Source organism: Haliaeetus albicilla, chromosome 25 (assembly GCF_947461875.1).
Source record: "Haliaeetus albicilla chromosome 25, bHalAlb1.1, whole genome shotgun sequence".
NCBI classification, from domain to species: domain Eukaryota; kingdom Metazoa; phylum Chordata; class Aves; order Accipitriformes; family Accipitridae; genus Haliaeetus; species Haliaeetus albicilla.
Genome location: NC_091507.1, coordinates 21,522,719 through 21,539,120, shown reverse-complemented (window position 1 = coordinate 21,539,120; position 16,402 = coordinate 21,522,719). Strand labels below are relative to the sequence as shown.

Below are 16,402 nucleotides of genomic sequence, written 5' to 3'. Positions count from 1 at the left end.
AGTTTTCCCTAATTTTATGAAGGATTTAAAACTTTTCTTGTATTTAGTAACAGCATTTTAATTTGGGGGGAGGTGACAGGCACAAAAAGAAGATACAAGAGCTAGAAGTCTTTACACTTAATAGAAGATATGGGGCATGGTCTCACAGGGCTCCTTGTGCCAGATTATTATGTTGAGCACACCAAGAGCAGGGGGTCTCGCTTCCTCTCCATCCTCCCCTTTCTGCCCCATTTGCATGCTCTCCCTCTTCCTCCAGCTATCTGACTGCAAGGTGAGGGAAGTCAACCCTCGAGCACACACAGACTGATATGTTTTACCATACTACAAGACAACTGCCAGAGACGACTTGAGGCAAATGGCAGGAGCAGGCAAGAGCTCTTCACTTGACTTGAGCGTTTACACCCACTTTAGTACATCAGTCCCAGAGGAGACATCCAAACACTTCCTTCTGCTGCTCTGCGCAGCCCGCACTCTGACCTGCTATGCATTAATTGTCCTGGTTTCAGCTGGGATATAGTTAACTGTCTTCCTAGTAGCTGGTACAGTGCTGTGTTTTGAGTTCAGTATGTGAAGAATGTTGGTAACACTGATGTTTTCAGTTGTTGCTCAGTAGTGTTTAGACTAGAGTCAAGGATTTTTCAGCTTCTCATGCCCAGCCAGGGCACCTGACCCAAACTGGCCAACAGTGTATTCCATACCATGGGACATCCCATCTAGTTTAGGAACTGGGAAGTGGGGGGGGCAGGGATTCGCCGCTCGGGGACTGGCTGGGTGTCGGTCAGCGGGTGGTGAGCAATTGCCCTGCGCATCATTTGTACATTTCAATCTTTTTATTACTACTGTTGTCATTTTATTAGTGTTATCATTATCATTATTAGTTTCTTCTTTTCTGTTCTATTAAATCGTTCTTATCTCAACCCAGGAGTTTTACTTCTTTTCCTGATTTTCTCCCCCATCCCACTGGATGGGGGGGAGTGAGTGAGCGGCTGCGTGGTGCTTAGTTGCTAGCTGGGGTTAAACCACGACAATTAATCTACTTCATTCTTGATAGACATTAGCATCCAAAGGAACACAGCCTCAAACTAGTCCAGTTTGGGGAAAAAAAATATCAGAATTGTTTTCAAGCAGGGAAATGAACATTAGAACTTTATATTCCTAGATAAACCCCAAAACTATGACCATCTTGTGGTTGTGTGCATATCTGCTGGCTACAACCAAACTAGGTGTAGGAGCATGGGACCAGGGAGAAGGCCTTTGCAGTAAATTCAGATTAAATCCCAATAGCATTTTTTTTAGATGATCTCTCAGTGCTGTGAGATGACAGTGTTACACTGCTGTGAAACAAAAACAATAGCTTTCCTTTCTTGTTGATTTATCCCTGTGCAGCAACCATGAGAAGACCATTGGCTTGTTTCTTGCTCTTCACAGGTCTGCAGTATTTCTACCTCTCATTTAATAATACAAACATAGGCAGAAAGCCACATTAGCCTCAGTTTATAAAACAGACACCTGTTTTGGTACCTGGAATCACAATTGTCAATGCTATTTCTAGAGCAAAGAGATTTAAATGTGCAGTCCTGAAAACTAATGCTTTTGTACCAGTCTTGTGCTTTTTATATTTAGGGTACTTCAAAAGTCAGCCACCTACAAGTCAACCTTCTGCATCTTGCCATGTTGTCCTTTCTGTTCTTACCTTCATATCCAGGTGCTTCCCACACCCTGACACAGCACCCAGTAAATTACACAGGTATTTTTTATAACTAACATCCTATACTGCACTTACAGTCACTTCTTTGCTACTGCTACATCTGCAACTTGAGTAGCTTCTGCTCTGAGTATCTTCCAGGCAGGTATTTTATTTTTTTTAACTAGTAAAGAGCAGAACAAAAATTTGCCTCGACTGCCAACTACAAGCATTCGAAAACTCCACTGCAAACCTCCAGAATAACGAGGTTAGGTCATCAATTACAACTTGTAAAAATAATATACTTAAAGGGTATTTTAAAATTGTTGTAACTGGATATTTAGGACTCATCTTCAAGCTTTTCCCTGCAATGCCTGGAACTAGAAATTGTTTTGGAGGTTTGGGGTTTTTGGGTTTTTTTGTTGTTGTTTTTTAAGTTAAGGTCAAGTTTGCTATCAGAGACACTGAGCCTCACACCACCACCAGCACCAAGTAACAGTTCAATAGCTTGCAGCAATCAAGAAAGCAAACAGGGTCAGGATTTCCCACAAAAGAACAATAATGCCACTGTATAAATCCGAGAAGCACCCACATAAATTCCAGTCCCCTTCATCTCCAAAAGGTGGTATCAGAATTGGAGAAATTGCAGAAGAGAATGGCAACAAGGAAGATCACAGGTATGAAATGGCTACCACACATAGTATAAAACAAGGTGGATTAGAGCTCCTTAGTTTGGACAGAGATGCTTATGAGCAAGACAGCACAAATCTGCAAAATCGTGAGCAAGGTAAATGACATGAAAAAGGAGCAACCAGATTTTTTTTGTGAATTTTTTCCCCATCCAGTGTGACTAACTACAAACATGCAGCATATGACTCGGGAACTCCCCAAACCACAGATAACTGGCGACTAGAAAAAGCATTCTGAGGAAGTATCACTACACACTTTACTCCTCCAGTTCCTCCTTTAGCTGTTCTGGTAGACAGAACACCAGGTGAGGTAGCCATTCAGATATGAACTGATATGGCTTCTCCTACAGAGAGCCAGAAGAGCTGACACAGCTGTTCCCCTTGCTCTTGCACAGTTAAATGCCCTAAACTCACATGAAAATTCCCAACCTTCACTAATAGTTTAACCCCATTCAGAGAAGCTTATTAGTGCTTTGACAGTAAAATATTCACTGTCTCCAGTGAAGTGGCAATGGCTATTTTTCAAATTACCTTTCTGAACCCGTCAAACTAAACTAAGATCCTGCAACTACTATCCAATCCACACAGTCAGATCCTTGCACCAGCAGTCATGCAGTGCGGTGCAGGCTCAGGGGACTGACTGATAAATATCAGACCCTGGCGTTCGTGGCACCTACAACTCCTCCTCATGAAATGCGAGAGTGGAAGTGTGGATATTAGCTGCATGTGCATGCAAGAGGACTTGCAGACACAGACATACTTACTCTGAAATTCAACAGTCCAGCCTAAGGGGGGCTTACTGCAAGGAAGCTACGTCAGCTTACACCCCAGCCTTTCTGTAACCAGCACGTAGCCTTTGCGTTAGGAGGACAGCCACATTTGTATCCTGCCGACATAATTTATCCTACTAAACTTTACTATAATAGGGCATGAACAACAAAGCTCAGTAGGAATGCATGCCCTTCTAAATGTGTACATAAACTAAGCCATGAAAATTTCCATCAAAATTTAGAGACCTGCATTCTTTAAGCTCTTATTTTTTTATATTTAGAGTAAGAAGCCTGCTGTCTTCTACATTTCACTTAAAAAAAAAAAACAACAACACCCCCCCCCAAAAAACTATGTTCAAAGAGCAAATAGATAAAATAAAATCAGCAATAAAGCCCATCAGTTAAGGATCAGCAAGTTAAAAAGATTGGTGAAAGGACAGTTTAGATTTATTTAGCTGAAACACTTTTGCTGCTATTACTAATCAGATTTTTCTTTAAAGATTAGACCATTTCTCTACACAGTCTACCTGCACTTTTAAACCTGATTATATCCCATTAAAAACATTCCCATATTGAAAATAAGTTCCAAGCATACACAAAAATTGTTTGGAGCTTCTAGGCATGTAAAAGAAACAGGACACATTGGTTCTTACACAAGTTTTAAATTGAATTTGAAATAAAGTCTTTGGTTGGCCTTGTCCTCCTGCCCCTCCCCCTGAAGAAAAAGAAAGCATGGTGGTGGTTCTCTTGTTTTTAAACTGCAGCATTGTCCTGGGTGATAACTTTACAGCTAGACTGTTAGGACTAAATACAACACAATTGCCTGAAAATTTTGGAAACTGCAGACATGAGAAGTGAACAGCAGCAAGATTCCATGTTTTACTTTAGTTTACTGTTAAAAACAACTACAGTGATGGGAAAACAACACAGACAGAAAAACTGAATGTCAGACAACAATTCACACTGAAACAGTCCTCAGCTAAAGCGCACTATAAAATACAGTCAACAGGTGCATTGAGTTTATTAAACACAAAGTTTCCATTCACCTTAAGTACTTTGCTCTTTCCATCCGTCATACATTTGCATCATTTCTTCCTTTCTGAAGAGAAATCTATCACCCTGGAGTCTGAGGACCTTTTTTTTTTTTTTTCCCCTCCAATAAAATCCTCCAACCCATTTTTCTTTACCCATTCCCTCATTTGCTCCTTGTTAGTTTTCTTTCTGCAGTTTTCCAATCAATGTAGTAGCTCTTCGAAAACTTTATTTCCTCCATAATTCACAAATAGATCTTTATCTTCTTCCATTATTCCCCCTGAAATATTTTTATTTCACAGTATAACCTGTGTGAAAAGCCACCTACTGTCATATGATCCTTCGTGCCATTGTCTAGTATTGGAAAAGAAACTGTTTGCAAATCCCTCTTGTAGCATTTATACCCCAACTGAATACAGTTTGATTCTTCTCCAGGCTGGCTTTGGAAAGTCATCTTAGTAGCTCCCTCTATGAATAGAGGGAGTATTCATAGTTAGAGCTCTACTGTTTGTAGTTCTGAGCAGGATATGAGCCTGAAGATTTCTGGCTAGTCCTCATATTCATAGGAACATGAAAGTTTATGCTCCAAAATGCCTTAGTAAGGCGTGTAGTCCCAAAAGCCCACAGTGCTGCTGCTGCTGTTGTTGCAGGGAGAGGCGGAGGAGAAACTCAGCATAAACCAAAAAGTGTTCGATGGTTATGCAACTTGAATAAAAATCCATAAAGCCCCAGCTTTAACTACCTGACTTTTTCAAGTGGAAAAAGACGACAACTGCACCTGCTATTCTAACAACCTCATCATTGTGCTTGTCCGGAGCACAGCCCAACCTCTCAACTCATTAATTGGGCAATTCCCCCAACATCAGCTTCTCTGCAAAAAACTCTGCTGCAGCAGGTTGAGAAGTTTCAGGACAAACATCAGTTACATCAAACTTCTACTTGCTTGTCCTCCCCTACTGCCTCTTTTAAACACCCAGTGGGCCAGTCTGAGGTCTGGTTGCCCTAATACCCTGTCACCAATTTTGGCCACCAATCAATGTTTGCAGACAGCACATATGAAACTGGATTAGTAGAGGAGGGGTATTTCTCCTCCTTTACTTCAGTTCTTTCAGGGATTTACATTTAGTGTTCAGGATTTCATGCATCAAGTGGATTTCCCCACCCCTCAGTTTGTCAAATTCCTTTTTAAACTAGTTCATGCTTCTGGCCTCAGCACCACCCTCCACTAACAAGTGCCACAATTCAGTAATACGCTCTTCTAAACCTGCAGCATGGCAAATTTCATTCAGTGTCCTTGGTTCTCATGTTACAAGAAACAAACAACAATTGCTCTCCATTCACACTCTCTACACCATCTATAATTTATATAGGTCTATCAGCAGCTTTTTCTCAGCAGCCTTTTTCCTTGAGCTGAAATCCTAGCATACTTCACCTGCCTCATACAGACACTGTATCACATCTTCAACCATCCCTGCTGCTCTTCCAGTGTCCTATTGGGAAAGAAGTAAGGAGAAACAGACCCAAAGGCAGGTCTCATGGTACAAAGTTATCACTTAGGAGAAACATAATAATGTTTTCTAGCTTGTTCTCTGTTCCTTCCCAAATAATTTTTAATCTTCCTTAATGCTTTTGATCACACGATGAACCTGGAAAGATCTGTGCTGTTAAAGAGTTTATGGCTAATCTAATTTACATGTTAATTCAGCTCTTAAACCACTACTACAGAAACTAAGTTTTCCATTACATAAGTCAATCTCTGACATTTAAGGACATAGGACAGATAAACACAGATAAACAGTGTATCAAAACAATAACCTGTTTTGATTGCTTCAACCAGCTTGTCATTCTTCTCTCCTTCAAGCAGCCTGTGGTAATATCCAGGGTTTTGTTCCATGTTGGCTTGGGCCCCACTCACAATCATCCAGATCAATGCACGGTGTTCATTGGGGATGCCTTTCCTGATATATCTCTTCACTGCAAAACAAGAAGTTTGGTGGTTTGTTGTTTGGGGTTTTTTTGTTGTTTTTTTTTGGTTGGGTGGGTTTTTAAATACATAAAAAAAAATCCAGCTGTTTTTTTCTTTTGGAAATGAACAACAGAAAGTTGAGACTTCACAAGAAAACTCTTGACTAGACATTATTATGCTTTCTCTCCTATGCTACCATTTAGGATAAGCATTTCCTTCTTGGCTACATAGTATATTTTAGACTCACTCCTAAGTTCTTGCCACTCAGACTCCCCACACAGATCTCTAGACTGAGGCTTTCCTCCCTCCTCTATTCCCCCATTAGGATTTTGAATCCTTTCCTCTTCCCACCTTTCCAGATAGAGATATGAACAGTAAAGTTGCCCCTTGATCTTTGTCTTTTTTTCATTCAGATGAGCACTGACTTTTTCTTTCCCTATGTTACCAATGGCCTCCGACATGATAGCCCTTTCCATTTGCTTGGTTATGCTCTAGCATAAATGGCTATTTTAACATCACCCTAGGATTTCAGCTTAGCACCTAACCACTGAAAACACAGCAGAAACTGATAAATATGAAATCTGTGGCTACTGTCTAAATGAGCTTCTGGAAGAACTGGAGGTGTGAGTAAGCAGCAGATGATTTTTTCCTAGAATAACTGGGGAAGTCTTTTCAAATCTAAAGTAGCTCTTATCTCCTGCATCATATTCATCATCAGGGTGTGCTTTGGCGGGGGGGTTTAAGCAGATGATTCAGTGTAAATAACTAGGATGCAAGATTGCAGGAAGAAGCATCAGGCTAATGACAGCCAAAGCAGCTTCCTCCTAGGAATGGTATGAAAAATATTAATAAGGAGCCAATGCTGCTCATTGGTTCATAATCTTAAATCAGCATTACCCCTTCTGACCCAAAAAGACAGTCAAATGTTTGAGATCCTTCTGCTTTTTCCAGGGAGCCGAAAATGACAAAGGAAACAGACATTTCTTACCAAATGAATGAGACTGTATCAATTAGAGTATCAATTTCTCCTCCCTAAACTCCATACCACTCAAATGAGAGTGGGTATTTTTATTCCCTCCCCCCCCCACCATTACCTAATCTGGTTTTATCCAGTCACAATGATCTGTAACAGAGTGAAACAAGGTTTTACAACAACTCAGCCAGCCACTTTCTAAATACATTGCACCTACCTGGAGCTGCCTATCCTTTAGGAGCCAAAGCTGCTTTCCCAGTGTCCACAGAGAGATCTGTGCATCTCTAATGGGCATTTCACCCACCTAAAGTCTGGTACTTTCTCTCAAAGAAACACTCCTACCCTCAACATTTGCAATAAACACCTGGTCGTCAGGGTACAGTTTATGTTTAGCTTTTCAATGAGGATTTATACTATGGGTTATAGTCTCTACTGTTCTAGCTGCAAAGTAACTTTAACTACAACCTTCTTTTAGACAGACTGGAAATAATTTACTTGTTCCCATGGTTATTTAATAATCCCCACTTCATCTTTTTTACAAGATTTTGAACTCTAATGCTCAAGAAATCCTATAGATGGACATAGCAAATGCAGGAATGAGTACGAGGAACCAGTCCCATTTAGGTCAACAAGAAGAAACGTTCGGATGAGCCTGCAAGTGTCTCTAGAAGCAAATTTACTGGCTAAATTACTGGATTATCATATTCTAACACATAATTCCAATGATACTTTTTTATGGAAAAACTGTCAATTCTGAATGCATAGCCACCATCCACATCCAACAATACATGTTAAATGCAAGAGAAGCAGGGACAAGCCTTTGACACTGGCACAAGGGGAAAGCAGCCCTGCAGCACAGCATACACTCATTATTCCTCAGTGTCCTCGTTCTCATGGTGATAGACAGCCAGAGGCTTGTATCACCCCAGGTGACTACCTACCCCTGCTCCCTGACTCCCTGAGGAATGGAAAAGCCCTTTACATGGTGCTTTTCTTCCTCACACTGTTATCATACTTGCCAGGATCTGCAAACTGGCATACAGTAGCAGTGAAGTAGTTTTGAAAACAAGGACAGTTGCAATTTAGTATGTTTTATATATACTTATATTATTTATATATGTCATATTCTATACATAAAATTGTATTGTCTTATACAAATATGCATTTATTTTGTTTTCTGTAGGCCCTCTTCCACATTACCCTCAGGAGGTAAAAGGCCCACAACAACAGTCCACACCACAGAATATCCTCCCACTGTAACATGTAAGAAGCTTTCACAGATGAAGCCGGATTGTGCATGTGTCTCCAGTCACACATCTGACTCCCAATTCTAAACCAAGGCCTTGATCTCTAAAGTAGCACTGCTGAATACCACCAAGCCCTGAGCATCCACACGCAGAATCACTCCCAGGATAACAACCACAGAGTACAGAACTCAGTCTAAGCTTTAAAACGTGTTATAAAGAAGTATCTTTATGTGAAATTTTTGCCTGTGTTCATTAACAAAATATGAAACGTCCATTTTTAAGCAAACAAAAGCAGTCTTAATAATTCCATGACCTCTGACACACAATGCCAGTTTCTGCAGGTTTAGAGTCACGCTTTATTAATATGTTTTTCTTGCTACAATTAGTATGTTTTCTTGTTACTACCCTACATGTTATGGTAGTATTCTAGAACTGCTGATAAATGCCCCAAGTAACTTCAAGAGAAAAATATGCAGAAAATAACATTTTCCAATACTGTGCACTACTTACAGTAACAAGATTTAAAAATAAGTAAATCACTTTAAACCTGCCTGTCCTTGTTTAATGGTAGAACATGAAAATTTTGGAGGTTTTTCCTTCTAGATGAAGCTGTATTTACCTTTTCCCCCCATTAGCATAGTCTATGGTGTAGAGAGAAACAAAGTTTATGTAGGAAAACCCCATTTAAAAACTAAAATGATCTCGTCCAAAATATTAGAAGAGTGTGATTTTGAGAAGCATCTCACTTTTCAGTTACTAACAATTACTGTTGAATGCTCAGGAAACTAACTTGGACCCTAGAGGAAAAATTCTACAAAAGAGCTGAAAACAGCATAAAACAAGGAATTGAAAGTTTTATTTTACGAATATACCACAGATACAAAGCAGATCTGTGCTGTAAATGTTCAAGTTACAGTAAAACATGAAAACTGACTAAGATGGGCTGGAAGCCCTGAGCTGGAACAGAAGTGCTCCTGCTATCATCACTGTTTAGTACCATCACTTTCACTGTATTTTATCAGTCTCAAAGACTAGAAAGCACCTTCTGCTACTGGTCAGTTTTGATGAATCCACTTACAGCCAAATTCTTTTACATAGCATGCTTTTAGCCAGAATTAAGCTACTTTGGGCAATTATGTCAGACAGTTGCCCACCTGTAAACAAGACAGAGCAGAAAGCTGTCTTTTGGTCCCATAAAGGTAGCAGCTGAATGGAGAAAAGCAAAAATTAAGAGGATATCAGTAGTCAGAGAGAGAGAAAGAGAGAGAGAGAGAGGAGGCAAGTGACCAAACACTGACTGAATATTCACATGTGCAGAGGAAACAGTTAAGATAACAAGGGTAGAGGGGGAAACAAAATACCAGAAAATAACAAAAAGGAAGAGACTGGAGAATGCGCAAAAGGAACTGTCAGTCAATATTCCCAAGGTCCGCCCTGCCGGAAGGCTGTAATCCAGAACAACAGGATACACTGCTTAATTACAGTTGTTAGAATGTAGTCTAATTATTTTTCTTTACAGTAGAACAGAATTATATACATACATATCACCCTGGATTGGAGGCAGACACAGCAGCATGTGAACACGCCACATTTCCAGACTGGAAAATTAACACAAGTCATCACTTCTTCCTGTTCACCCAGACAGGAATTATGAGCTTCTCTATGTGTAAAGACAAATGGGTGTGGAGCTACTGAGATACCACATGTACAATGCTTCTCTCACATCTACTCACAGCAGGACGCATTTTGAAAAGGCCCCAGTAGAACTCCAAATAAAGATATGGATTCACAGATACAGCTACTGCGTTTGGGGCGGGGGAAAATGGCAAATCAAATATTCTTCTTAATTCTAGCTTATGGCCAACCTGCAGCAGAGGGGAAGTTAATCAGAACCAGCAGCTCCTGAACAAAGCTTCAGAGCAATGAAATCAGATCCTGAAGGAGGGAAATGCAGTGTATTACAAGGCAGACCTTCTGCTCTCTGCCGGCCTGCAAGGAAATCACTGCAGGATCATCTTGCAGGATAAAGCACATGCCTAAAAAACTGCTTACATAATTCTAAGTGCACATGCCACAGACTTCAATCTTCATACTGATACAAGAAGGGAAATATTTGAAAAATCAGTAATTGTACAGGTTAACCAGTTCCCTTCCTCTTCCGAGGTACCAGTTGAGGATAATGTGGGAGGCTTATTGTTAACAATGTAGAATGTACACTCAAAACTACATTTCCTCAACATTATTTATTCCAGTCACTCTCCTTAGAGCTACATATTACATATATGCATGAGAATGCACAGTCTACAAATTCAAGTATCTTTAGCAAAAGTTAGTAACATCAGAGATGATGTACCAGCCCACAGGGGCTTGCTACAGTCAAGAGCCATTACCTGTGTCCATTCAGTGGATTTGTGGTATCCCATTTTGCACTATCAGTAGTAGCGTGTTGGAGATGATTAAAGCCACATTAATGGTTACTGCCATTACGTGGCTAGTGGGGCAGCATGACCACCGGTACTGAAGCCTGGTGGATAAGTTGAGAGATTTGGTCAGTTTTGGCTCTGAAATAAGACCAAGGGCATTCACACTGTTTGTATCACAATAGCATTCTGTGTCCATAATGCTGGAACAGGGAACACAAGGGAAGAGAAATGTAACAAACTCACAGAAATTGCTAAAAGCTGCCACTGTCACAGTTCACACGTTTTTAGAGAAGAAGGAGATGAATCAAAACCTGAGATTATTTTTCCACAACAACTAGAAGACTAAGTTCTGCAGAATCTCAAAATCCTCACCAATTCAAAATACCGCACAGTTATTGCTATATTCAAACTTGACACCCTAAACAAAAGCTTCTTTACATTTGGAAGACAGAGAGTAGAAGTAGCTACTTGCTGGTTAGCAGCATATGATCTAGCCGCAATAGCTCAAACCTACATTTTCTGGGATTCCTCAGCCTTAAAATGGACATACATACACTAAATACACTGTTATACTTAAAATGTCTCACTAGTTACCACCTCATTCTTGGTGCCAAGAAAAAAAACGACCCCAAAACAACAAAACCACCAGAATTAGCAGTCAACATCTGCACCTGAAGCACAGCTCTAAATATTCAGCTGTTACAGTCAGTGCCTGATTAACTTTTGCTTAGTTTTACTCACTTTAACATACTTACAAAGAACTCTGCCCCACTCCAAAAGACTCCCAAAAGAAAGCAAGATGAATAGCATTATTAAGAGCAAAGAGGAAAATTTAGATGCTTATATGAAAAAATAACCCAGAGAAAGAGTGGGAGGAAAACCCCCCACCCTTCAGTTTCACAGGATTCCCTGCTACCTTCTGACTCCCTCCATTTATTTCTCCACATCTCTCTTGCAAGATAAAACATTACTAGAGGTTTTCTGGCTTTTTGAAGTGACCATTAACAGTTCCATCAGCATTTTATTCAATGTTTCATCAGCTCCTGCACTGATTTTACTTTCTTCATAAGGCATACAGCATCAGTTCTTAGTACACACCTTTTTAGCTGTGAGGTGAATATCACTTTACAAAATGAGGATAAGAAGAGCTAGAAAATCTCAACAATCTAAAAAACTGTCAAAGAGTGAGCAACTGAGAGCCCTGGGGTTCAATACAGTGTCTTCTACATAATCTCATATCTTTTTAAAGAGAGCACAGAGCAGACTACAATACAACAAACAGCTGTAAAACGGCATCTTGAAGTGCCAGTGGCCGTAATCTCTGTATTATGGATGTAGTAAGTTATTATAGCATATGCCAAAGAAGGATTACTCCTTGGTAAGCTTTAAATCAAATCAATGATCCCCCTAACAACAGCATACTTGCTTATGTATTATTACTGTTTATACTACTGTTTTTCATTTGAAGACAAAAATAGTATTTAACATTCTAAAACACAAACCAATTTAATACAATATATATTGTTTCCAGCATAATGCACTTTTACCTACAAACAGGCGTACAGCTCACCTTTTAAACTCTTCTGTATACTGTTATTCCCCTTTAGGAGCTTGGACCATTTTATTGCTCTTCTAGTGAGTACCACTAGATATCTGGAAAAGAAAGCTTCATAGGATGCATAATCAAAGTCTTCTGGCCTTTCAAACCCATATGGATCAACCCTACAAAATAAAAAAAAAAATTCTTGTACAAATGTTTCTACATACCTGCAGCTGAAAAAAAAAATGTGCAAGTATGCTTTAAATAACTTCCAGTTGCTATTTCTAAAAGCAGCTCAAAACTCCCTCCAACAAAAACCTACTTTACACAAACCATCACACTCCATTGAGCATATCAAAGCTATGTAAGTAAATGAATTTAAACATGCACTGTTCAGTCAGTTTTACAGACTTCACTACTTTCAGAAGTAAGGAGTTTTTAGAGCACAGGGTCCATTGTGTGCAAAACTGACCCAAATTACGACCACACAGAAGTCTGGGAGGTATTTTTCTCCACAATACAGACAAACAGTTGAAAAGTATGAAGGTATAGCACAATAGCTCAAATATGGCCTGAACTCACTTTCCACACGGTTCTGCACAGAAAAATAACAACAAAAAGTGTAGCAAGTTCCAAAGATGATTTTTAAAAGGGGTAATTTCTGAAATTATCTTCGTGAAAGTATACAGCTTGGAAAAAAACCACAAATCCTTGTGTCAATCTACCCTCTTTGTATGTAGTACCAAAAATGCTTATTTTATTATCTTTAACAGTTTTTCAGTGTTGCAGCACGACACTGACAGAGTTTCAGAACTGGAAGTCTGATTCTGTTTTAGCTTGATATATGAAGTCACCTTGCTAAACTAGATTTACAGCAACTTCCCAGGACGCTTTATACCCACCAATTAACAACCTGAGTACAGAACACTCATAGGCTTCGTAGAAGTTAAACAGGCAGAGGGGTCTGTCTACGCAGAAAAGTTTGCAAGACAGACATGGAGGCCTGACTTCCAAAACCACTGCCCACTTCATTCATGGAGAAGGAATTTGCCCATGGAGCGGAACCGGCACAGCCTTGGGTAAACTCCAGCTCACGGGATTGTCATGGGTAGTAAAAGCATGAATCAGAAAAGGAACATTTTCATACTTAGACCTCCAATTGGTATTACCTAATTGGCTGTTAGAAGAGTCACCTTTGTACCCATGTACTCCCCAAACCTGACACAAAACCCACGGGTGTAAAAAAAACCCCCAACACCGGTTTCTCTGAAGGCACGGAACGTGAAAACCCGCACACAAAAAAATCCTAACACCTCCACGAACGCACATCTCATATTTATGCCAGCGACTGCCCAGGCAGCAAGCACAGAATAATTTCACTCTCAGCTCCATTCCTGAGGTAAAAAGGGAAAATAAAGAGCCAGGAAGTACGGTTTTAAGGAAGTTACCTTCCCTAACCTGCCTCCAGGCAGCGAGGGTTGCCATTGCTCCTCGCTGCCCTCACCTTTCGCCGGTTTGTGCCGGGGATTTCCCCCGGGGAGAAGGCCTCTCCCCCCCGCAGACCCCTCGGCCGCGTCCCGCCGCCCCCCCGCCCCAAGCCCCGAGGGCTCTGAGAGGAATATCTCGCTCTCCCCGCATCAACCGGCTCCAAATTCACCCTCCACCACCGCTCCCCTCAGCCCTTCGTGTTTCTGGGCAAAAAAAAGCCAAACGCCCTGCTTGGGCGCTGAGAGTCACCGCTCCCGCCTCGCTCCCTCCCTCAGCCAGCGTGCCGCAGATTCACAAGAAAGTTGTAAAAGCGGTATTTTTAAAACGTGACACGCACACACTCCCCCCCCACACACATCCTCCGCCCCGGCACAGCCCGGGTGGGAGCGGCCACGGCCGGTCCCGGCGGGACGGGGACACACACACACACACCCCCCCCCGGACTCTCCCCTCAGAGCCGCCCCGCCACTCGAGCCCGGCGACCCGCAGCAGCCCTACCTGTACGCCCATTCCCGCCCGTCCTCTCGCTTCTCCATCGGCCTCCCCCCTCCTCCTCCACCACCACCACCTCCTCCTCCTTCCCGCCTCCCCCGGCGGGGAACGCGGCGCCTCCGGCCGCGGGGGTCGGTCTCTCCTCAGGCCGAAGAACGCGGCGGCCCCATAGGGGAACGGCTCCCAAGTTCGACTCCTTCTCCTTTGCCGCCCTCCCAGGGGCGGGGGCGTCCGCCGGGTCCCGCCTCCCATGGCAGGGGACGGGGACGGGCCGGGACGGGGGGTCGGTCCCGGTCCCCTCGAACGGGGAAGAGATGTTGGTCCGATTCTGGTGGTGTTTTAGATTCGTCTACTTCGCTTTTCTGTCACGGCTTGGGGAAAAATTAAAAAAAAAATAAAATCCGAGTGTTTTAGCGGGAGGGGAGTGTCTCACTGACATGGAGGGAGAGCGGCTGCAGGTACGGCCCTTCAAACCGAAGGAATTTCCCCACAAGCAACGAGAAGGGGTGGTTGTGTCAGTATTTCGGTTTGCTTGGTTGCACTGGGCTTCCCCCCCCCCGAATCCTCACTCTCTTCCATTTAATTTCCCCAGAATAAAGTCAATGCTTTGTTACACGGAAACCTCACCAACTTCAGCTTCTGCCCGCTTACCTTTCCGCCATAAGCTAACAATCATTCAAATATTATTTAATAATAAATGGCAGGTTGTCAAAAACGTGGAGTAATACTACCCAAAATCACATCCAAAAAGGTTTCCCCATTTCCAGCTCTAACACTAGCACACTGCCCTTCACCTTCAGAGATATCAAACAAACCCCAAAACCCACATGGACTCTGCCCTACCTGGCCGCCAGCAGCTTAAATTCATAACATGCTGTGTAACAGAAGGGAGAGAGCGAAATTATACCCCTGGTTGTCCTTTCTGAATCAAGTTCTGACTCTGCACCCAGCAAAGCGCTTGGAAAATTACAGCTACTGCCGGAGAAACATTATCGCGTTCAGCCAGCGAGTTAAGAGCTGCTGAAGACAACAGATGGGATTTCACAAGGGAGAGCAACAGTTGTTCCCTCCCAGCACACTCCTGGAGAAAGCTACCTCCTCTCCGAGGGATCAAAGGCGATCACCCACACAGAAATGTGGAAGTAGTTCGGCTCCAACGGCGGGGAAAAAATACGGAGATTTATACTTGGTCTAACTGCCATCACAGAGCCCTAGAAGTTCACGACTGTTCGGCAAAACATAATATTTTAAATTTTTTTTTTTTTTTGGTGGGAAAATTCTGTGCTTCAGCAGGCGTAGGGCTTTTCCTGCAGGAGAGCGGTCCCACTCAAATTACTGTGCGGCGTCACGAACATGCTCGGGTACTGGCAGGACTGGAACCTGATTACAAACCAGCCCGTGCCAAGCCTCTGCTTTGACATCCCGCCAGCGTTGCCTTGGCAGAGCGTAGGATGTTTGCCTGCTCTGCGAACAGCTCTGCCCCACTGACTTGGTCAAAGTCGCACAGAAAATCCTTGGCAGAGCTGTGAATAGAAGGAGGCGACGGTGTCCCACAGAAGGGAAGAAGGAAGCCTCAGTTAGCCTGAATACCCCTTTCACCCCCAAATCCTGAAGCCACAGGCTTGTTTGGTAACAGGGTGATACTTCACCTGACAAAGTCAGGCTCCTCGGTGCATGTTCCTTTTAAAATGGACCCGTCAAAAGTTCCCTGCAAGCAGCAGATTGTTTCTGTGATTAATTAAGGGTACATCTGCAGTGCATCAAGGGTAGCCTTGTCTATACCACAGTGCATTTTTACTGTCAGCAAGCCTTAAATGTTATATACGGTTTCTGTTGCTCTAATACAAGCATAACAACTGCGTGGTTCACCCAGATCTATGCCCGTTTCACACAAAGGCTCCTATCAAGAAACTTCACATAACTCCTGTTAAAGAAGCAACTTAGAATGCTAATCGATTAATAAAAATAATTCCTAAATTTCAGTGCAATAATTGCATCCCCATATTACGGCTGATAAATGAATCAGCCTGCTACTGTCTGGCAATAGATAATACCTTGGTTGTCCTTCACAGGGTACCAATGCTGCTCTCTTCTGGGC

At 42.2% G+C, this 16,402-nt stretch overlaps 1 protein-coding gene across 3 annotated transcripts in view; it reads right to left on the bottom strand.

The window, feature by feature from the left end:
- The window catches only part of GRTP1 (growth hormone regulated TBC protein 1), a 40,611-nt gene extending 25,236 nt beyond the window's left edge, over positions 1-15,375 (bottom strand). Inside the window, exons 1-3 of one of the 3 annotated variants that reach the window (XM_069770218.1) lie at positions 15,148-15,375; positions 12,355-12,506; positions 5,991-6,149 (exon numbers count right to left, since the gene is read on the bottom strand). In XM_069770218.1, the coding sequence (XP_069626319.1) occupies positions 5,991-6,096 (106 nt within the window). In that variant the 5' untranslated portion in view covers positions 6,097-6,149; positions 12,355-12,506; positions 15,148-15,375. Of the gene's footprint in view, positions 1-5,990; positions 6,150-12,354; positions 12,507-13,772; positions 13,870-14,310; positions 14,552-15,147 lie in introns of those variants that run through there. The other 2 variants (XM_069770216.1, XM_069770217.1) reach the window with 2 other exon arrangements.
- Between the last annotated feature and the right edge of the window lie 1,027 nt (positions 15,376-16,402).